General features: G+C 37.5%; 2 protein-coding genes across 3 annotated transcripts in view; both read right to left on the bottom strand.

Moving 5' to 3' along the window:
- The window catches only part of LOC105232323 (protein spitz), a 12,880-nt gene extending 12,227 nt beyond the window's left edge, over positions 1–653 (bottom strand). Inside the window, exon 1 of the mRNA XM_029552851.2 lies at positions 531–653. The gene's annotated coding sequence lies outside the window, so the exon portion shown is untranslated. The remainder of the gene's footprint in view (positions 1–530) is intronic.
- On the bottom strand, positions 526–24,373 carry LOC105232324 (DNA-binding protein RFXANK). Of its 2 annotated transcripts, none has more exons than XM_011213975.4 (4): positions 24,203–24,361; positions 23,469–23,678; positions 21,875–22,626; positions 526–651 (listed from the first exon to the last, which is right to left on the bottom strand). In XM_011213975.4, the coding sequence occupies exons 1-3, from the start codon at positions 24,307–24,309 to the stop codon at positions 21,918–21,920; spliced, it is 1,026 nt and encodes a 341-aa protein (XP_011212277.2). In that variant the 5' UTR covers positions 24,310–24,361; the 3' UTR covers positions 526–651; positions 21,875–21,917. The 2 variants fall into 2 exon arrangements, with proteins under 2 accessions (XP_011212277.2, XP_011212278.2); XM_011213976.4 differs by lacking the exon at positions 526–651 and adding an exon at positions 14,013–15,873 and having other exon boundaries at positions 24,203–24,373.
- Between the last annotated feature and the right edge of the window lie 24 nt (positions 24,374–24,397).

The following is a 24,397-nucleotide window of genomic DNA, read 5'->3' on the forward strand; positions in this document are numbered from 1 at the left end:
AATGAACGGACGGACCAGACGTCGGTGTCGGTATCGGTATTCTTTCGTTGTCGGCCGGTGGCAGCAGTGGTGGTGGCGGTGGTGTCTTCGATTGCTGACTTTAGATTTCTTTTGCTTACTATTTCGAGGGAAATGAAGCCAAAGAAGCGTGTGCTGCCTCGCTAATGAGTGTAAACCTGAGCTGCTGCTGCTGCTGAAGACGCAACACAACGCAGCACAACAACGCAAGCCTACAACTTTGTGCAACACTGTACTAAATGTTAACAATGTGTTGTTGACTTTGTTAATGCCGCTACCGCTTGCTATTTTCTTGCTATTTGCTTGCTTTTCCGCATATGTCTCTTCTACTGCTTTGTTTTTATTGCATGCTATTTTTATAGCATCCTTTTTGAGCTCGGTATTTTTACTTTGGTATCATCAGACTTTGCGCGCAACGCTACCAACTCTGGCAATACACTACTATATGCCGGCTTCCGAAGTGAACAACAATCGTCTACACACTGAGGTCAAATGTTTTCTGTTTTACTTGCCTTCTTTCCTTCTTTATGCCATCGACTTTACGGCCTTCGATTATGTTCAGCGGCGCGCTCGACTCACTTCAGCGAAAGGAATGTTGCGTTATTGCGTCTATTATTGTTGTTGTTGGTGACACTGTAAAGAAAAAGGAAAATGCGAAACTGTGAGCATAAAATCCACGTCCAATCATAAAATGTGAAAGCTGAAAATCACAAATGACAACAGTTAGAATAGATAAAACGGATGTGTTAACGTGGGAAGAGAGTGCAAAAACGAAGTGGGTATGTATGGGGAAAGAAAGTATGCTTTAAGGGGTAATATGCATTCGCAAGTCGGAAATAACGTGTTTTTTCATGAATTTTTTAAGAGAAAAAAAAAATGATATCCCTTGATCTCGTAGCCGATCTTCAGGTGGAAATCTGAAAAAGTGTGAGGCGATGAGAAACATTTTTCTGTTTAAATTACTCTAACCAAACATTTTTTTTAATATTGAAGATCGGAGGACTAGTTAACATTTTGATTTTTGACAAAAAAAGACTCTTCTCCAACAAGAATCAATTTACACCTCAATGCGTCCTAAGAAATCGAAGTTATTATGAAAAAATCGGTTCATTCCATCGTTACCTGACATCGAAACCATAAACAAGATCAATCAATCACAAAACAGGACGTGTGAAAATTTCAATACGATTGGTTTAGTCCTTCCGGAGAACTTTTCCTCACCGACTATAAAGTGTTTTGGGAAAAACGCGTTTAAAGTTTTGGAAGCCAATTACTCTAAGTTCCTATTTTTCTAGCCAAATCCAATCTAGTTAGTAAACAAATTTAGATCACGATTACACAATTGGCGAAGTATACAATCAGGCGCTTTAAGTTTTTTAAATTTTTAAAATAATTTTAAAAGCACCAAACAGTTTCTGAAAGTGAATTATAAAGTAAACCAACTAAGAGTCTTTCAAAATATAATGTTTCATTTTTTATTATTTATTGAAATAATAATTCTGAACTCAAAAACTACACATTTCAAATAGCAAAGTGTTGTAAACCCTCTTTACAAGGAAAAATCCAACAGAAACCAACCTCAAAGATATGAAGCCAAGCACTGCGAAAATACAAAACAAAAAAATTTAAAACATTAAAGAGGAACTCAAGAAAATGAAAACAAAATAATCGTCCAGAGCAACTTTGACAAAAACAAAAGACGGCACAAAGCAAAACTTGAAAAACGACGCCAAGATTTTTTCCCTCCAAAAAACTTCCATTCCACTGCGGGTTGTTTTGCTGTTCCAAAGCCAAGGAGGCAAGGCAAATAACACAAGGCACATTTCAAGCATTGGGTCGTTGTACAAACGCCATAATGAAGTTAATCGGCGTCGTTGATAATGATAAAGCCAATGTTGTTTATGTAGCTATGTATGTGCATGTGTGCGAAGCATAACATGATAATGACTGACTTTGGTGAGCATATTTTTAATACACCTCAATACATACAGACATACATATATTTGAATGTTTGTGCTCGCATGGGCAATGCAGTTATTGTAGGCAACCAGTTGAAGGGCTTGTTTAAAACAAGCGAATGCGAATATGAAAGGCACAACAGAATAACACATAAAAATAAAAAATGAATTAAATAAACACACACATACACATGCGTATATTGAGTGAATATAATAAACAATATTGCATGACAGCGAAAACTGAAGTGAATGACAGGGAAAAGGTAAAAAAAAACACACGTGAACTCAACAGCAAAAACATTGCACACACACACATATGTATGTATGTATATGTAAATAAATAAGACGAAGTGAGCATAACACCCAGTGACATCAAAGCCAGGGCGTGTGGGGGGGAAAGTACAACTGCAGTTGGCATACAAAGGTAAACAACAACATTAAATCAACATAAAAGGAGCATAAAAACTGTCGGAATAAACGGAATAAAGTTTCATTACTTAAAATTCAAACTTAACAAAAATATTCACTAGCAAACTTGTGTTATTGTAAATGCAATCAGGGTTGCAAATGATAAAAAAAATTATTGAATTTAACTTTAAATTATTATTTTTTAACTCCAAAAATAATAATTAAAAATAAATTTAAAATTTGAATTCCCAAGTACTGAATTAAGAAATTAACTATAATATTTTTAATCCTAAATACCGGATTGAGATGTAAAACAAATATTAAAAAATGCAAATTATTATTTTTTAATCCGAATATCATAATTAAAAATACTTTTTAAATTTCCAATCCCACATACATACATACATACAGAAAGAGAAATAAAAAAAAATTTATAAAAATAAAAAAAAAAAAATAATTATAAAAATAAAAAATAATTATAAAAAAAAAATAATTATAAAAGAAAAAACTTGAAAAATATTTAATTATTTGTTACACCAATTTTTAAATTAAAAAATAGTTGTTAAATTTTTATTATTAAATAAAAAAAATAAAATTTCAATTCAAAATTTTTAATACCAAACATATTAGAGAAATAGAAAATTTAACGCAAAATCAAAATTAAAAATATGAATTTTAATCCGAAAATTTTTGATTAAAAAGATTCGCATCCAGGGTTGCAAAGTAGGTTTCAAATTCGAAAATCGTTTTCTTTTCAAAATCCAAATAAAATTTAAACTATTCCCACCATTTAGCCAACTTATAATGGAAACATTGTAGCGCCAACAACAACAACAAAAACAATCAGCCACAACAAGGCGCCGCCACAGGTTTATTTACATTTTTGGCAGGGCACAAGCACAGCACCGCGTATTCTTTGTGGGGGCTCTCCACCCCACAGGCCGACTGACACACACACTCACACGCATACTCCGATGATGTCGCGCAGAAAAAGCAGCGAATTGATAATTATCTTTGCGCGCATGACGATCATCGCGCTTTTGCATTTTTTGTGGGTAATTTTCTGTGCGCGCACGCGTATTACTGATCGGCGATCAAAGACAGCAAGTTCATGTCGCCGTCGAACGCGGCCATGAGATGTGCAAACGACGCGACGAGTTTGCTGTATAGATGGTGCTGATAGCGGTAGTGCCGAAGCGCATGCCTGTGTGGCTATGTGTGTATGTGTGTGGTAGCAAAAGCACGCTTGGTAGACCACTCCACGTCATGGAATGTTGTCAAGAATTCTGAGAATTCTTGTGGGACGAAGACTTGGTTGGTTGGTCAGGTACATCCACATTTCTATGTGTATATGTGTGTATTTCGCAATTTATACATGTGCTCAGATCCGACTTAATGCTCGCACAGATATTGTCAAATGTATAGATACATGCTGTTTCACCTACATATATGGATGTAAGCTTCACCACAGGGGCAGAGGCAGAAGGCGGTAGTTACTGGGATATGTAGACGCAAACTTGAATATCGACAACAATTTGTCTGCTAGCATGAGGAATAACTAACTTGCGTAGTATACATTTAGGAGCCATAAGCTCCGAATCAACTAGTTTTCTTAAATGTATTGACTATACGAAAGAGCCAGTGGCAAAATTTTAGCAAATCAATAAGAAGTAGGGTGTGTGACTAGAAAATCTGATAAGAGGTGGTAAGTTCTCGACATATTTTGATTATAATGCATGTCAATGTTAAACACGTTCCAAAACACTTCAATACTTTTCAGAATTCACGTCGAGTAGGGATTGCAAAATAGATGCCTGCTTGACGATGTCGCTGCGAACCCTACATTCATCAAACGCATCATTACTAATGGCGCGATGTGGCTCTATGAATATGACGTCGAAACTGCCGAACAATGCAGCGAGTGGCGCCGCAAAACTGAGCCAAAAGTGAAACAACCAAAATTTCTTTAAGACATTGGAGGTCATCAACCAAATCAATGAATCCAGTAATAAAATTTAGATGACAATTGTACGATTTTTGAAGTATACATTCAGGCGCTTGAATATTTCCCCGACCTCAATCTCATCCCAGTCTTAGAACGGTTGCATTGAATGTTGGATTAAGTGTTGACATAATTATATTGGCCCAGAAACCTATTTTGTATTATAAAGCCTCAAGTATTAAAATAAGTGCAAAATTGTAGTTTTCTTTTGGTCAGTTTGGTTCAAATTTGATCAGATAAAAATGTTTATTTTACTTTGTACTGCACAACTCACCATACATCGATAGAGGCGTTGTGCGCACACGCTGTGCCGATTTAACGGTTTTCCGCATACTTTTCCATTAAGCCAAGCCAAATGATCGTGGTGTGCAGCAAAACGTGTTTCTTGCGGACACACATGCAATGACTGAGGAATTTTCGCAACATATTTTTGGTATTGACCATGGAACGGTAATTGATTGCATTGTGTGTATACACGTGTGTGAATATGTAAAGAATGTTGTACGACGTACACATTCCTCAACGAAAAACGGCTTGTGGGAAAAATTCGAAACAAACGCTGACAATGGACAATAAGAGCACATTGAATCTGTTACTTTCTTCAGTTCTCAGAATATAGGTAGAAAATAAATTGCCAAACCACAGGATATGTGTTAGACATCCTTTGTAAGCGACAATTGTAACCTATAACAAACCAAAGACAATAATATGCGAAGTTATTATAGAAACTGGCACGCTGTAAGAAACTCACGGATTAACGCAAGCAGCTCAAGCTACCTGCTTTAATTCTGCACGTTCTTAAACTAGTAACGGCTTATAATATTGGAGGATTCTTTGCAAAAGTGGGCGATTCTAAAATCAACTATTATTTCACGCTAGACATTTTTGCATATTTCTAGTTAGAATACTATGTTGCAAAAGCGCTAAAAATAGCAGCAAAAGTCGCACAACCAAAGGGGTGAAAATTGCAAAGAGTCATGCATGCAAAGCACAAAATCATGAAGCAACACTGCAACAAGCAAAGCGATTTGAGCGCTAAGAATATGCTGCACATGTGCAGAAGGGTCAACGACGTCCGCGCATTGACAGCATTATGCTATTTAGCGTGTGGCAGCATTGCAACATAAACTATAGTAACCGAAGTGGAGTACTGGAAAATCAACTTCCCCCTTTTTGATGAGCGGCCACAAGCATGTTGCTTAATGATAATTATACCCACTATGGAGCGGCGGTGTTAAGGTGCACAGTTTTAATAGTTTAATTTTTCATACACGAATAACGTAATAAGAAGACCTTCTAAAAATATAACTAACTCGGTATTAATAAAGTAGGGGAGCCATGACTGGCTAGGCCGCCAGCGCGCAGTGTTAACCGCAAACATGCCAGATGGAAAAACTGGAGACAAATGCAAAGTGCACGCGATATATTTAATGAGTAACTTATCAAGCCTGAAAAGGGGGAAAGAACAGCAAAATAGCATTAAAAATATATACCAAATTGCGGAACTACACAAAAGACGACTTCGAAGTAACGCTGCAATTAAAAAGGCAGCAATAAAAATTATAATAAGAAAATATGAACAAAAAAAAAACGATAAAAGCGTCGTCCACATACCCAATTTTTATAGATCACTTAAGGTAAACGGACGCTGGTGGCGTATCAAAGCTAATTAACAGTGCCGAAGCGCAAACGAAGCATGCAAAAATTATTTAGTTTATGGTAATATAAATCCATTAATACCAGGCGGATCAGCAAGTCGTAAAACTATGCGCGTACACTTGTATAAAAACACATAACTACAAGCATACATATGTACATACATACGAGTGCCGTTTAGGCCTAGTATCAGACGAAGTGAATTTATGCACGCTTATGGCAAGCGGAAAAAGTACTGCAAAACACAAGTAAACAACTTTGGCATTCCAAGAAGTCTATTGCCTTTTTAAAGCAGCATCACCACCTCCAACAACATCAACAACAACCGCACCGATAGGCCTCTACGACGTAAACAAGAAATAAGAAAAAGTCTGGTCTGCGCACGGCAGCTGCAGCAGCGGTTGCAACAACGCAACAGCAATGCTACAACAACAAGGTGTTTATGTGTGTGTTTGTCGTGCATAAAGGAATTCGTTCATGGAATCCATGAATTGTATAAATGCCCGCACCAACGCCATACCAACGGCGCAGGAGCGCGATCAAAACAAGAAAATCGTACAACAAACCAGGAGATCAAGCACATCAAGCTGTGTTGTGTTGTTGGCAATCACTGCCGCGGCGATGGCAATGACTGCAAGATCGCCCAGCGAACGCATGATTCCGATTAGTTCTACTATAAAGCATACTTTACCGCGCGCAAATCTAAATGCCACACATGCATAAGCGCATGCGTACGCATTTGCACACACATACACATACGTTGAAGCATACGCGATCACAACAGCACTGCTTTCCTGTTATGATGCGCGTATGGTTAGTTGTGGCTATGTGAAATGCGGTATGCAGCGCATTGCCCATTTTGAAGGCGGAGTTCACAGGCATTGCAAATAACACGCCATGAAATTCCTTCCCACGAGGACTACTATGTTTGTCTGGCTCTGCCGCATAGGTAAGTTATGCCATCCATGCATTGTTGCTATCCATACAAAGTCTTGATTAGTTCTTTTGTCTGTTTGTCTGTCTGTCTGTCTGATTTGGTATGCTGCTTTTTTGCCGTTGCGCTCTGTTTTTGTTACTTTTATAAATGACTTTGAAAAATGGGTTCAAGGAACGCTGAGGACTTAATGCCTTTGAAGTAAGGAATTCTTTGAACTCGATGAAGGACACTGCAGCAGCCGCAGACATAAACAATATATGCTCATATGTGTATGTATGTACATATGTTTATGTTGTTGCCTTTGTTTGTATGTATGTGTTCTCTTATTATTTGCTTTGGCGTTACCATGATTTTGTTTTCGAAGATGCGGCACAAATTGGCGCCAAAAGCGTATTGTGTTGCTGAGATGGTGAATTAAAAAAAAACGTGTTGGGAATGTTTTCAAGGAATTACTGCTTAACTTTTTGTCATTTGTGTTTTATAAGGGATTCGATGCTCTTTTAGGAAAGTTATGCGGTACTGCAACAACATATCTTCAGATGCGATCTATAAAGAATAAAAAATAAATTAAAATGAAAAAAAAGGGTTCGTAAATCAGCAGACGCTACTCTTATAGAAAGTATGTATGTACTTTATAACCTTTTAAATAAGTCTAGACTGGACAAAACTGACGCTGAGCCTATGTAAGAAAAGTAGAACAAAACAAAAAAAAAAAAAAATACAACAGCGTCAAGTCAAAAGCCAAAGCACAAAGCAAAATTATCGAAGTTAGGGCATTGAACTAACCAACCCTTATTTCAATATCAAAATATTAGCACAATTAACAAAATTAGAAATGGTCGTCTCGAAAACGAAAACAAGACATGCAAAAATACCAGCCAATCGATCATCTACGAATAAGATTAAACTAGCACGCTGACAATACTCCGGCGAAAGAAAGCCAGCTTTATTACTAAATTGGATTCGATTTCAAGGCACACAGTCTGCGGGTGGGGCAAAGTCGTTATAGCCGCTCCTCCCACGACAGTCGGGTCTAAGTAACCAGAACAGATCCGGCCAAGGTACGGAATTACCACAATGTCACGGATGAATCGAATATAGAAGAGACCGTAGAAGGTGGAATCTTCTCTAGCTTCAGGCTACCAGATCATAAGTAGTATATTTCAAGCGAATGAGGCTGCCATCAAAGCAGCAGTATATGTACTACTCCGCAAAGGTATCATTCACTTCGATCGAAGAGTGGCTATACTGGCTTTGAGCTAGCTCAATGTATGTTCACAACTCTTCAAGGTGTCCATGAACTCATTAGCTATAGCATCAAACTTCTTCCTTGTTAGACTTGTTGTGGCACAACGGAAACGCTGAAAACTGCATGCCGACGAACTCGCTGGAGAAGGCATCCTTGGCCCAATTTCATCCGATCACAAGCGAATTGGTAATCCGCTGTCCTCGTGCACTCTAGCATTGGGTCTAGCCCAATTTCATTCGTCCATTACAAGCGAGTTGGTAATCCGCTGTCCTCGTCGTTCTAGCGTTGGGTCTATGGACCTCCTGTGACCGGAGCAATCACACGTCAACAACTACAACTTGTGTTGCAGAGAAATTATTCTGGTTTAAAATGGAACGCAAGAGATCATCTGCTTTACTTGCTCTGAGCAAGGTTCATCTCACAGTTATACTAGGTATTCTGACTGAGCACTGCCCAGTATGCTCAGATGCGGTGCAATTAATTATTTTCTCAGACCCTTTTTGCCAAACCTATAGGAAGGAGTGCGAGGTGAAATCATTTCGAGACTTTCTGCTCTATTAGCTAGCATTTGTCAGGCTTAGATCGAAATATAGTATCTCGGTTGAAATATCTTCGCCGAACCTGGGAGCTAGCTGGGATGGATATTAATCGCCTTAACAAATTTGTGGTAACCTTAAAACACTTTATTGATTTATGAGGATCTGGTTATCCGGGAATTTTAAGAATTTTTGGGTAATACAAAAGACCAAAGTTCACAACTGTCGAAGTAAGATCTATCGCACGGGGTTGTAGGGTGGACCTAACCTAGTACGAGTAGCATGAAGAAACATATGGTAGGAAACGAGCGCCTTTGACTTCTTAAATGCAAAACTTAATAGTATGTTTGATTTTGACAAGAGAAACGTTCACAAAAAAATTACGAATCGAAGACGGTTATTAATAAATGTCAATTCCGCACAGAAATATATGAACTAAGGGATACATTGCTTCCCAAGCACAAATCAGGGGGAGACAACAGAGCTGTAAAGAAACCATGCTATGGTACGAAAACGGACGACATTAACAGCGAAAGGGCGATAACAGCAGCGAAAGCTCATGGAATATTTCGCGCAATTGGTTTTTCTGATTATTTTTTGTCCGAAGTTTACAAAAAAAAAATTATATTAATTATATTAAATAAAAAAAAACTTGACTCTTGACTTAAATCGACTCCTGAGTACAGCGGAATGCCTCTTGATGTCTTCCATCGAACACCAGCACAGTGAGGCTCACAGAAATCCTCCCTGCAATCACCTGCTTGGACCGGAACCGCCTTCTAGCAGCATTAAGAGTTCCTTCCTCAACCACGTTGACGACTTAAAACAATACGCCGACCAGACTTCGGACGCAACTAACTTAAGACATGCATTGACCGCCATTCACAGTGAAGCCATTAACATCTTCACCGACTCCCTCTCAGTGAATGGCGTACTTGGAGTCTAACCATCACCCATTAAAGACGTAGACTTCGAGTTGCCGAGGGAATCGAGTGACCCTTACGCAACTTCGGTCTGGATACTGTAGCAGGTTAAACTCTTACATATCTAGAATCGACACTGACATATACACACATACCACATGACCACCTGCCTGCCCTGCTAAACCTGCCCATCTGACACCGCTCTCCCTATAGTCTGTCCCTGTCGAAACAACACGTTTCATGGGCCTACCGTTGTATGACATCGATGACAACTTATCTAATCCTTAACATCTTAACTGGGATTAGTTATCCGTGTTACAACAGCACCAACAACTAAATCGACTAAGCTCGTTATACTTGTATATAAAAACTGGAAATGTATATATAAACGAGAAGGTTTCCGATGTTTCCTACTTGATGTTACGAACTTAATGAACCATCTTCAGTGTAGAAAAACCCATAACTATCACCAAACATGTGTTAAAATACTAAATATTAGAAACCTTCGCCGAAACTTTTGATCTTTTTAAGAGCTTGATAACTTTTTTAAAAAAAAAAAAACGCATAAAATTTGCAAAATCTCATCGGTTCTTTATTTGAAACGTTAGATTGGTTCATGACATTTACTTTTTGAAGATAATTTCATTTAAATGTTGACCGCGGCTGCGTCTTAGGTGGTCCATTCGGAAAGTCCAATTTTGGGCAACTTTTTCGAGCATTTCGGCCGGAATAGCCCGAATTTCTTCGGAAATGTTGTCTTCCAAAGCTGGAATAGTTGCTGGCTTATTTCTGTAGACTTTAGACTTGACGTAGCCCCACAAAAAATAGTCTAAAGGCGTTAAATCGCATGATCTTGGTGGCCAACTTACGGGTCCATTTCTTGAGATGAATTGTTGTCCGAAGTTTTCCCTCAAATGGCCATAATAAAATTCAATGATTTGCAAGCGTTGCTCGTTAGTAAGTCTATTCATGATGAAATGTCAAAGCATACTGAGCATCTTTCTCTTTGACACCATGTCTGAAATCCCACGTGATCTGTCAAATACTAATGCATGAAAATCCTAACCTCAAAAAAATCACCCGTTATAAACCAATTAGCGGAGCTCTCAACAATGACATTACGAATAAATCTAATCAACATGTTTTAATAACTTATGACACTTGTAGGGAGTACCAAGTACAACAAAAAAAATATCTTAAAATCACGTTAAAAACTCATTACACCGATGAAATCTAATTATAAAACCACTAAGAATGTATATTGAGAAATGCAAGTGAAAAAGAAACTAAGAGGCGTTAAAAGAAACCCACAACCAATCAACTAAATGCGATACACAGTACAGATTCACATAACGGTATATCGGCACGAGTGTCTGTGTGGTCGTGTGCGAATGAAGTAATTTTAATGAAGCGCGTTGAGGTCGGTCGCTTTAATGCACTCGCAGCAAGTGACTGTCAACACCGAAGCACGCCAAAACAACAACAGCAGCCGAGCCTTTTAGCAGCTACAAATCAATTTTCAAAGTTCAAAGCGTAGGAGTCACCCACCGTACGACACTGCAACGCCTTCGCCACCGACGACCTCTCATCAACGACTACTCCCACAGGCAGCCACCCACTTTTCAGCCGTACTTCGGTGTCTCATAAACACACACACACCCACAAGCGCGCAGCAGACAAGGCGTTGTGCTGCTGCAGACGAGCAAGCCAACGACAGACAAACCGAGAAACGAACGCCCGACCGACCGACAGCCCAGTAGGCTTTGAAACAAACAAACCAAGTTATACCCGTTATGTCAAGAACTGGGAGTGGTACCGTTGAGCAAATGATGTTGTTGTAAAACATGTACAACTTTCGCATTATGGGTATACACGACATTTCGCATATACGAAGCAACAACGGTCGTAGAGGAAGCGAATGTGAACGGAAGTTAGCCGCGAGTGTGAACCACTCCCCGCGCACCAAAGAAGCATTTAGTACCAACTAAACTAATTACAAAATAGAGCAGCTAAATTAAAACTATGAGTAACAGTAAATGGTGGCTGGTGAATTGAAAGTTCTCGCACAACAGCTAACCCTTCCACCACGCCAACGGAGACCTAGGAATATAAATAAATTCCCATATTGTCATATAATGAAAGCTTTATAAGGGCAATTTGGGTGTTGCTGGCTGTTGGGGCCCTCGCTCATTGCTGCTTTACTCACTTTCACATAGCGGATTCCATACAGACACATGCGTAGAGATCTGTAGTAACTGGGAGGGGGTCACTGGGGTGCACGCACCACCGAACACCGAGATCAATTGAAGCAACATAAAATCAAAAAGGGAGTGGTGTGACGGTGGGACGCTATGACAGTGATGAAGATGAGGATGAGAGAGTGGAAAATTGATTTCCACACAGCAAAGGGCAGGCAGGTCGCGCTGCTACTGCTTGTCTGTCTGTAATAATTCTGAAAGCAGTGACAGCAGCAACTGTCAAAATAGCAGCAACGAAAAAAGTCGTAAGCTTGTAAGTAGTAACACAGCGAAACTTTTCTTAATACTCGCATGAGCATCATTTTAAAGGCAACACAAGCAACATTTTACACATGGACAGACAACAACGCATAGCTGACATGACATTGCAAGTGTAAGCTCGAATTGTGTGAAGAAAAGAAGCAAGTGTCATCGTGCCGTCGTCGTAGCCATCGTCAACTTGCTCAGCGCGTATGCGCTGCTGTTGTTGTTGATAGTGACAATGACAAATATTAAATAGTATTACATTTAACAACAACAACAATAGCAACAAAGTTGAAGAAAGCTTTTGTTACAAATAATCATACAAGCAAAACCGTGCTCAACACATCTTTCGCATCATCGCCGTCATCAGCGCAACTTTAATACTCACAAGTATTATACATACATATGTATGTATATGTATGCATAAGTAAATGTATATGTGTGACTGACATTCGAACCATGGCAGCATAGCAGCATTGGCATGCCAAGCCAAAGTAGCGGGGCAAATAAGAGCATTACTTCACACATGTTCTTGCGTGCGTGTGTGTGTGTGTGGTATCCACTTTGCAGAAAAATCCAATATATGGTGGCTGCCCTCACCATCGCTACTGTTGACTTAACATTCAAATAAGTTCAACAACCCATTTTAAAATCGATCACATGAACATGGTGTGAATTTGTTTGGGAGGCGGGGCATGTATGGTGTCAGAAATCAGAAATTGCTTAGCAGTTATTTATATGTACACAGCTAGTTATACGACTGGTAATAGAATAGGCAATACTTGAAATGCTTAACTTCGACTTGTCACAAATCATAATACTTCCGGTATCATCTTAATACTCGTATTAAGCGAGACATTAATTTTTTTCATATTTCGATACCTTTGAAAATAACATACTCAAATTTTAAATAAATATCTCAAATAGTTTTTGAGTAACAGTCTTTTTAGGCTTTTACTATGTGTGGGCCCTTATTATACCTGGATTTCATGACTTCAATAAAAGTTTTTTTTTATATTTGTTCCATTTTGTTCGACCAAATTTTGCGAACCATTGTTGTGCTACACGAACTGATACAGCAACGTCTCCATAAACAACACACATTTCATTGGTGGCTTGCGTGGCATTCTTCCCTTTTTTATACAAGAATTTCAAAATAAAGCGAATTTCTTCAATGTTTTTACTCATATTTGAGCAACTGTAACTTTTTCAACTTCCCCGAATTTTTTTTTGGTTAAATTAAGCTTAAAATCTAACCTTTCCAACAATTGGATATATACGACTGCAACGACACCTATTGACAAAATACGAAAATACTTCTTCGACTACCCAACATGTTTCCACTTTCTTTTAACAAGTAGTAAACTTAAAACAAAAAACAATTTTAATGAATTCCCCGACGAATTGAAAAAAAAAGAAAACGCGAATTCAAAAGTTAAGAACTGTCGCAAGACTTTTTACCCTCTTTCGTCTCTAGCATCATCAATAATAGCAGACAAATTGACATTGTTACTAAATTTAATTATTGCGACAGTTGTTGACACTGAAATTAATAAAGCCAAGAAAGAATAGAGAAAAGCATCGCTAACGAAACGTGACTGTTAAACGCTGTCAAACGAAATTAAAAAACTTAAGTTTGACGAAAGAAAATAGAAAAGACGGCATCGCACTAGTGAGGATACTTTCATATACTTAAATATATAAGTATATACATATGTACATACAATATATGGTATACAAATATAGATATCGTCAGAAGGATAATAGAAAATACAAGAGTGTCTCAGTTGTTCCATTTATGTGTGTAATACATAAGGGAAACCCTAAATGTAGCTTATTTATTCGGGAGTTTTTTCAAACTTTAACGATGCTTCATTCAGTTTTGGAGAACTTGGAAGTTTTTGTTGGCTCAAAGCAAGTTCCTACCAGATGCCTTATTTTTGTAACACATTTGAACTCCAAAGTTGCTTTTCCAGTGGTAGGCGGGTCCATGACCAATATTTTACACGGCCAGGCACCATTAAAAAAACTTTTCAACGCGATATATTATTTTGCCTCTTTAAGAAACCCGAGGCGTATTCCATTTCAAAGCTCAAAATATAGAAAGTTGTAAAAAAAAATAAAGTTTCTAACTTTTGTGTTATAGAACAGACTTAGCTCTATGCTATTTATTAAACGCATGCAACAATACACTCATATGTATGTATTTTTATGTCTGCAACTGTACAGCAAATCAAATCAAAACAAAAGCAAAAAACGAATATGTATAGAAAAGATGCACAACGGAAAAGGCAAACACCTTAAAATAGGCATTGACAATGTTGTTGTTGTTTTTGTTATTATTATTATTGACATTTGGATGCAATGGCATATCCAATGAGAAAATATACAATGAGGGAAAAAATTTTAGAAATGCAATAAAAACAAATGCACAAATGCAAAGAGCGAAAGCAGATGGTAAACGAATAGGTTCGTAAAAGAGAAAATCATTTCGAAAAGGCAGCACAGCCGCAACATAGAGCGATTGAGTGTGCAGAAGAGAGATGGAGAGCATAGGCGAAAATACCAACAACAAAGATGTCAACAACATTTCAGATGCCGGCTGCAACGAACACCGGAGAAAACAGATGCAACGCAGCTCTCGAGCTCGACGACTGCAACAAATAAACTGGCACAACGCTGCAGCTTTGTTTTTGTTGATATATGCACAACATCATCATCGTCGTCATCTTCATCATCAACATCTACGTAGTATGTACGTATGTATGATGCAGCGTACCAGATGCCACCAGTTAAGCTGGTTGCACCATTGTTTGTTTCGATGCTCGGCTGGTCGTCGTCGGTTTGTTGACGTCGATTGGCCTGGCTGCGCTATTGGAATTGCCTCGCTAGCTCGCTTGCTGTTTGTTGAATGCATTGGCTGGGAATGCAGCATATTTTCGAAATGAAAAACAACATGATTCTACGTACAGTACCCAACGCAAAATAAAGCGACAGAAGCAGCTAAGCAAAACAAAACTCAATAGAGTATACATATGTATATGCATGGCACACAGACGCCATTTAAAAATGCATACATAAATTCATATTTATTTAAGTGATTTGTATTAAAAAAAAGGTCAGTATTTATATATGTATGTACGTATATTTGTAAAAACATTATTGTAAAATTAGATTTTTAATTATTTCATTATTTTTATGAGCACGTGCAGTGTTTAAATCAACAGATGCAACAAAGTTGTGTTGCACAGTTATAACGGGCAATAGATACTCTTCCTTTTTGTCAATAAAAATACATAGTAGCAAGACTTCCAGCATCTGGAGGAAACCATTAAAACGTGTGGGCTCTAAATATAAACAGGAAATACAATTCAGATACACTGCAGCAACAAAGAATATATTTTGCAATAAAAAATAAAAATTCTAATATTTTCACAATTCGGTGAAATTGTATTGACTTTTTCTATGTATAAGATAAATTTTAAGTTTGATACATTTAAGAATGTAGAGGGGGATTCTAGAAAAAGTAAATATATTCTAGAAGAGCTTCAAGTTTCAGATAATTGCTAAAAATTTCGTTGGACCCAACTTTCACATCTTTACGAATAACTGTTGCTACTTAAGAGGTAACTCTGTGTTTTCAACTTCGCTTGCGTGATTTAGAGCCATCAGCAGCGACCTCCGACTGTAATTAGAAAAATATTAAATTTTCTTGTTCAAAAATATTATTTACTGTACCTTTCTTAAAAATTTGTAAAAATATATCAGTGAAATTTTAAAATTGATAAGTACATATGTATTTTTTTAATTCCCAAAAATCAACTCTTTTAGGCAGTCAGTAGAGTTCTTTAATAGTTTTAACAATTCTCAAAGAACAACAGCTGATTGGACATTTCTAACGGTTCGCCTTAATCTTGCGATTGGAATATGCTTCCAACTTCAGAACGGAATATTTCTAATATATTTTATCCACATAACCCGTTGAACCTTTGAGGAGAAAAGGTGTTGCAAGTTAAAATGTAGCATATTAATTTCAAACTTCTACTGCGACCTGTTAAATGCGTGCTAGTCCTATTGGTGGTTTGTACATCTGTATATATGACACCTGTCAAAACATCTGTCTACTCAAATACTTCCAAAATATAGGTAAATTTTTTTATATCTTTAACCCAAAAAAAAGTGAGCTATAGACTCTACATCCTCAAACCATTCGGCCAGCGTCGCATACGAACTATACACACTGCGCTGACAGATGCAGAGCAGACATGCGCTAAATAAATATAATGGCGCTGCTGGTACCAATATTAGCGTCTACGTCAACCGCTGCCACACCAACTTCCATAGCAGGCAACAGACGGAAGACAGCAATGAAGGCGAACAAATTGAAATTGCAAGAAAAATTCCATTTGAACGACCTTTCCATTACTTTGTGCCCACAAGTAGTCATGCCAGCAATACATAGTGCTATACATATGTATACTATGTACATGATGTGCATATGTATGCATGGATGTATGTGTGTAGTAGTAACATTCGAGTAGTATTTCCTGTGCGTTTTCTTTTCAGTTTGAATACTTTTTATATGCACCTTCACACGCTCTTTGCGCCCTGTCTCGATTTTATTGTGACGAAGACCAGGCCAATCGGTCGTTGCTTGGTTTGTAGGGAGGTCGGCGAACTAATTTTAAATTAACGAATACAAGCAAAAATAGTAGTGAAAATAAGAACGAACTTGAGTGGAACATATACAACACGCTCATTCGCTTCGTCGTCGTCGTTGCCGTTGCCGTCGTCTGTTCGTTAGTTTTACTACGGCTTTGTTTCTGCTCATCTGTGTACTCTATTTAGCGTTTAATTTCCCCCAGAAACCAGTACTGAATGAAATTTGTTATTCGTACGTCGACGCATTTCGTACGCCAACGAGATATTTCAACCACTACACACGGTCGCAGTGTGCGCGACAGCACACACACCTTTGCACACGCATATCTACAGTATTATTTTGCCCGCGCACACACACGCTTACAAAGATACAAAATAAAACATTCCCCTCATACACCTAAGAGAGTGAATTGAGAGAAATTTTAAATAATAACCGAACATGAAAAGAGATTGGAAATTGAACTCTTATTAGGTATTAAGCAGCATTGCGTTGCCAACTTTAGACACAATAAATTGCTTGCTTTGTTATATTATGATTAGCCATCACTGTGGGCTTAATAATAATTGCAAAGTTGTGCCGATATCCTTAACAGCAGAAAGTGTTTTGACACGTAATGTCAAATTCAGCAATTTTGTTTTGATTTTACGATGCAAATGCCTATTTGCCAATACTCTAACCAATAATGACAGAATGACAGCTGATTACGAATTGGTTGTAAATCATACAAAATCATAAAAATGTAAACAAGAAATTGACATATGTATGTAGACTGAAAAATATTTTCGTAAGAAACCGGTTCTCACATAATGGAATCATACTTCTTTATATTCAAATAAACATATATAACAAGAACATAACCTATTGAATTTGTCAGAATAAATATTTCAAGCAAAAAACCCAACAGTTGATCAATGATCAACTTAAAAATAATAATTTGCAATCTAAAATAGCAGACATTGGCAACGCGAATCTTCGTTAAATCCAATTCACTTTTAAATGTGTTTCTACTCTTACAACGTGCAAAAATCTCTTCTATTCGCGATTTATTTATTCGTTTGCTCGTTCTCCACATGCGCATACATATGACAAGCATGTGTTTTGCCACTGTTGGCATTCTTTCAGAGAAACGTAAAAATGCAGCAATACAGAAAAGCCAACAACCGCTGCTGCTGCTGCGAAGCGACTTTTTGCTTTTTACGCTGTGACCGACCAATCAACCGAAAGGCCAACAAAACGGCAAAACAGCACAGTCGACGAACGAAATAAACGAAGGCGTAATACATAATGAGCAGAGCAAACTCAGCGCCAGCTAAATAAGAAGAACAAACAACAAAAACACATACCAAAGTGCAGGAAAAAGAACGTAGCAAAATGAAATGCACATACACATATAAAGCTAATAACATTAGCAGAGGCGTTACACCTATACACGTAAGGGGATCGAAAGGGGTCCGGTTGGATAGCTCTGTTTCGTGATCAATCTAATTAAAGTGGACTGCATTGAAACGATGAACAGTATATTAAGACATAAAGTGTATGTTACATATTAATTATTTATTTTTTGAGGCTACAGGTGAACAAAATAGAATAGAATAGATACGATATATACATAAGCAAATAGATATTTATATCTACACTATAGATTGTACAGAGGCAGGTGTAAACAAATAAACTACAAACCAAAAACAAAATGAATTAATTAAACAATGTAAGAAGGCAGCATGCGTGAGTTAGGTGTTGCATTCACGACTGTTTAGTATTTGCTGATCTAGATTTTCAGATTTAAAACAAAGACCTCAAATTATAAACAAATAAACGTTGAGTATGGTGAATCAAATCAAGGAGACTGTGCGAAAAGATAGCAATAATTCAAATTGGTTTAAATTTTAGATATACCTAACAATTCAAGTTGCATACTTTTCTATCATAAATATGAAGATTAAAACAAAGTCCAACTTTGTATTTTATATTTTTTTAATACATACATTTCATTTTCAAAATTTAAACCCAATAAAAGTTAGGTTTTTGTTTAAGGCGGCTATCTTCATGGGAAGCTATTGCATCTTCCTTACGCATATAACCGCATATCACATCATGAATTTCAACTAAAAGCCACTGAAAACCAGCAAATGAGAATAGAGTTTCAATTTCTTCTGTCTTTCCTTCCTTGAGGCGCTTGCGTTCGCACTTTCTTTTTATTAGGGTGGCATTTGATATGATGTACTACAAAGAGTATGAAGCAGACAAATGGCAAGTAGTATACACAAATGTACATTTTGCATGTACAGATGTTAGTTCTTGACAGTACGACGAGCATTTTCCGCAAAGCCAAATAAAGCGTTAATGCCGCTGTACATATTTACGGCAAGTGAAGAAAAGTATTACATTGTAAGCCATGATTGCACGAGATATATGGCACTTACAGATATATGTACTTATAATAACTCATAGGAAGGTGTCAAAATATAGAGTACACTAGTAAGGAGCGGCAAAAACGTATGGAAAAGTTAACTTACATTTTCTTGTTAGATGCTTGAGCACGACGTGAACTACTGCTGCTTTGGCTAAGTCGAACCGTAATTTTCTGCTGTTTCGACACAAGTTTTCCTTTAAGCATTCATTTGCGAATAGATAGATTTTCGACGACCTTGGCAATTCTTTTCAGATATATTACAATGTAATTTTGTAATGTCCAATTTGTAAATGGTGTAAACGCGCACGCACTTCCTTTTGCTTTCCGATGTTAGTTTCTGAACAGCGCGCACTGTTGGTATATACACATAATAAATTGCGTAGCGAATTTTTTCGTTTCGTGTTCTGTTATTACTTCAAATTTTTGGAATTGAATTTTCACAGCACAAGTAGTTTATCTATTTCTTTTTGGTATATGTGTTTTGCTTGCTTTACACTTGCAATTTTATGTATATTAATATTTATTTTACCGATATTCTTCACATATCCTAATCTTGATTTTTTCTGTATAAACTAAATTTCAGTATCTGTATTGTGATATACACCTTCCAACTGTTTCGCTGCGCTTATTTGCTGTCGCTGACGTTGTGACTGACTGTGGCAATCAGCCAATATTTCTACCAACTAGCAATGAAGTTGAATTTTTTGAATTTCCTCTCCACTAATGAAGCGATTGGCCAAGAGCAGCAGCAACAAACACGTCCAACCTAAATGAATGTTCGAACCAAACAACTAGCGAGCGTCGTAAAAAACTGAACGGAGCCGTAGTCGTAGCCGTTGAAGACAAAACACCGCAGCCGACAGCACAGTCAGCGAAGCCGCTGAGACAGTTTCTCTTTGGATTGCTGATGAGAAACCATTTGAAATTTTATGGGGTAAAGGTGAACGAACAAAAGAGAGGAGAAGAAATAAGTAAACATAACAGACTTGAAAGTACATGTATGATGTTTGATGCCACTAATTTTGTTCGAACATCTTTTATATGTAGGTATTAATTGCAAATGCGAATATTGTTTGGTTTGTGAGTTCGGATCCGGATTTATAAAACTGAGACGGGCGGAAAATATCTAGTAATGGAAATAATTAGGCCTCTGCGAAAAAAATAGTAACAATTGAAATATTTAATTCTTGGGGAGTATTTTGAAATGATTCTACGATAGCAGAAACCAAACCAAACCCGAAGTATTTAGAACCATGAACACTCATCGGCTGCTTTTCACAAAAGTACCACTAAAACCACTCTGTCCATTTGGAAAACTGAAATACCTGACGGCAACCTTAGGAAAAATTAAACCAATATGCTAACGCTTTCAAGCAGCTTTATACATTAGCTTCAGGTTTTACCTTGAACTAATATACTAAGGTCATTAATATAAGACCTGAATCAGATATTCAACTAGTCTGACTCTGAAGCAAATAAGTATGTGTGAACTTCACCAAAAAAAAGCGAACCCGATTAAACATATTCCGTATGGCCATGGTCTTATGTATAATGGAGTACAATTATCTTGTATAAAGTCCGTAGTCAATATGAAATTGCTTGAATCCAGTCGGGTTGTCCATTTCATTGCTCAAAGCCAAATTTTCATTTCATCAATTAAAAACGCTCACTATTACAATGCAACACTCGCACAAGCTCTTGAAAGAAGGGGTGGAGAGGGGCAACTGGGGACGTTCATAGGCATGAGAGATAGTTTCCGTACAGGCAATAAGTAAGAGGAATTCAGAAGAGACTTGCATATATAAATTCGCGATCTATTTAGCATGCAGCCTTGGAGGAGTTGTCGGGCGGGGAAATCAACAAGCAACGGTTGCATAGTATGCAGAAATGAATGAATGAATTAAAATGACTGTATTAGCTCACAGTCAATGTGCAAACATGTATGTGTATATGTGGGTGGTGGCAGTATATTACAAGCTCTCGCCTATGATGCTTTATCCAGTACAGTGGGGACAGTGGAGAGGCGGCAATGCATCCTCATATGTAAATAATGATGCAGTTGTGTCGGAATTGCACATGTATTGTTAGCGAATGCTTATAAACGTGCCGTTGAATGCGTAAATACTTAGCATTTTTCTCTCAAACTGATGAGTAGACGAATGAAAGGAACGGCGATGCTGTGTCAGGGCACAAAGTCTGTCTGCATTTTTTACTGATAAACGGAAGTGGCACTTATGGGTGGTTCCCTTGCTAACGCCACTACTATCTTCATCACTATTGCCAACAAGTTAATGTAAAGCATTTCGATTTGTTATTTAGGGCGCGTCAGAGGTGAATTCACAAGTATGTCTGCGGAAAGCGAATGTACTTCCTGTCACAGTTTATTTGCAGACAGCCCTACATACCGGGTATTTTAATGAAAAGTAAATTTAAGTACATACTTTAAATAGTTTTCAAACATAACGAGGTTTTGTATTACCTATTTCATCATTTCTTAATTTTTTTAAATAACAATTTTATTATCATTTTTGAGATACAAAATGCAAGGAACTCGAAATTCTTATAAAGCTAAAATATTCAACAAGGTAACAACGCAAGCAAACAACTTACCGAGTCGTTTTCATAATCAATTCCTTTTGAGAATAGTTTTCTTTTAAAGCAGCAGCAACGCACTCAAGTACTGCTCCAGCACAGCTTGCGCCAAAACAGCTCCATTTTCTACAGCCAAGGAGTATGCGGTATCACCATTCTCATTGGTTGCCGTCATATCCGGATCTTTGGCTAACAATTCGTTGCAGGTATGTGGGTGATTTCCAGCAGCGGCATACATTAACGCCGTATTACCGACAATATCCATATGTGTAGGGCGAGCACCATGTTCCAGCAACAAACGCACCACCTCATTGTGACCACCACAGGCTGCAAGCAAAAGTGGTGTTACCATTTCAGGTGCTTCGGCATTCACATCAGCACCAGAATCAACAAGTAAGCGTACGGCAGCTAGCTGACCGTAGTATGATGCCCAATGTAGAGCAGTAAACCCAGTAGCATCTTTGAAATCAATATTGCGAGCATTACGCTCGAATTCTATACGCACCTGATCATCGGTGATCTCACCTTGACCGGCACGTTCGTGGAATGATAATGCTACTTCCACTGGGCAAAATGTAGCTTCAGTATTGCCGCGCTGCAAGTTTGTAAGTACAGTGGCATGTGGACGATATGGAAGAAACGCACTTTTACGTTTTGTTGCTCCACCACTAACTCCACCGGCGCTGGAATGCAATGAGGTGGGCGTAGATAATGGGGTGTTTGAATTTGGTGGAGGTGTGTCCGCATTTAGTTGTAAATGCCATTTCGATCTATAACATAAAAAAGATTTCAGAATTTTTCCTGGGTTTGAAAATTTTAAACACGCATGTATGCTTAAATTATCGAACTTTATTTTAAAACATATTTTATAAAAATCGGTTCACAAATTTTTCCACAAATTCACTTTAAAAAATGCTATTTTTTGCAAATTTCTCAATATATGCTAGTGTATTTTCCTCTGTTGTGCATTGTACCAAACCAATTATGGATACATTTTCACGCACATATATTACAATGAATCTTTAAATAAAATACACCTTTTTCTGCATTGAGTTCAATAATGCGAAAAACCAAAATGACTGCCTAATTTGAACTGTCAAATTGCCGAGAAAGCACGAACAAAAGAAAAAAATTTGATACCCTTAATAACCTAAATAATTGAAGCAGTTAAAATGTAAAATATTCATATAAATATGCATCTGAATAATTTTAAACAAAAGAAGCACAGATCTTTCTGAAGAGGATTAATTTCCTCGAAGTTATGTTATTGAGTAATAAATGCAAATAGTTGGCAACACTTCCTAACATAAGTATTTACATAAGTGTGTATTCGTCAACATTTGCGGAACAATGCTCATTAACGCCGTTTTCTCGTTAAAATTAAATTAAGTCATGACATAAAATAAATATATCAACAAACATCATGTATTATATTTACGCCTTATTACTTCTCCTTTTCATTTTTTGGTTAGAAAACGCATTTAAAAAATTGGTTGACTTTGCTGTCTTTAGCGGCAAATTTTATTTTGCAGTGAGAGCAACGAACGTTCTCTTTAGATCAAACAAACCCCTTATACGGTGAGCAATACAATTTCCCCAACTTACAACTTACCGGCTTTGTTCGTCATCAGAATTCGAATTGGTCGCAGGCGAATTGGCCGCTGAAGACATGTTCAAGTGTAGGTCTGTACTGTTTCGATTCCCCGCTGTGTTGTTATATTTTGGATTTTCCGTCTTTTTCACACTCTTGCACACAAAAGCGCCGACAATTCGAAATAGCCAGGCGGACTGGGCTATCTTTTCGAACTTAAATGTGAATGAACTGCAAAGAAAGGGAAACAATCAGATGAAAAATACAAACTGGAAGCACTATGAAACAAGAAAAACAAACACATAAAGGAAATGCAGGAAAAGAACGGAAGATGAGCAAAATAGCTTTAAAAGGGAGAATGTGATGTCTTTCAAGTACGTCAATAAACTGCGCGCCATTTTTCGCACTTTAGCCCACAATTCACCCAAAAAAATCATGTATGACCATATAAACTTTTACTTAGAACTTTGCACAATGCATGTGAATTAACAAAAAGTATTAACACATTCATATCATAACATATATGGTCACAATTGTAGCAACTATAAGCAAAGCCGTTGTAGCTGGCGAAAAATCCGAACACGATGCCATGGATGAACACTCCCCGCCCATAACCGGCACCAAACACAAAAACGCAGTTTGTAAAAACACTTTATTCTAATACAAACGAATTCATTCCACAACGGATACCTTTTGCTCATAGGTTGACAATTTCTAAAGTTTTGTAATTTCACTTATTTGTAGTATATACTCACCAGAATTTAATTGAGAAATCTGTAGTATTCGCCGACGTAGCTGTTGTCTGAGCGCACGGAAGAGAAAATGTGCAGAGGCAAATTGGAAAAAATGTGGAAATATTCATTTTTCATTTGGATTGTGGATATTGATAAATGTTTGAAATGGAAGCTGTTTTGACCGATTCTAGCAGAGACAAACACTTTTTTACGAGA

The sequence above is a fragment of the Bactrocera dorsalis genome, unplaced genomic scaffold (genome assembly GCF_023373825.1).
Source record: "Bactrocera dorsalis isolate Fly_Bdor unplaced genomic scaffold, ASM2337382v1 BdCtg031, whole genome shotgun sequence".
Lineage (NCBI taxonomy): Eukaryota > Metazoa > Arthropoda > Insecta > Diptera > Tephritidae > Bactrocera > Bactrocera dorsalis.

Excerpts from the sequence above, each read along its gene's own strand:
- LOC105232324 (XM_011213975.4), bottom strand. The coding sequence starts at position 24,309 with ATGAATATTTCCACATTTTTTCCAATTTGCCTCTGCACATTTTCTCTT. Across the intron at positions 23,679-24,202 it reads GATTTCTCAATTAAATTCTG|TTCATTCACATTTAAGTTCG; the intron begins GTGAGTATATAC and ends CTTTCTTTGCAG. Across the intron at positions 22,627-23,468 it reads TCTGATGACGAACAAAGCCG|ATCGAAATGGCATTTACAAC; the intron begins GTAAGTTGTAAG and ends TTTATGTTATAG.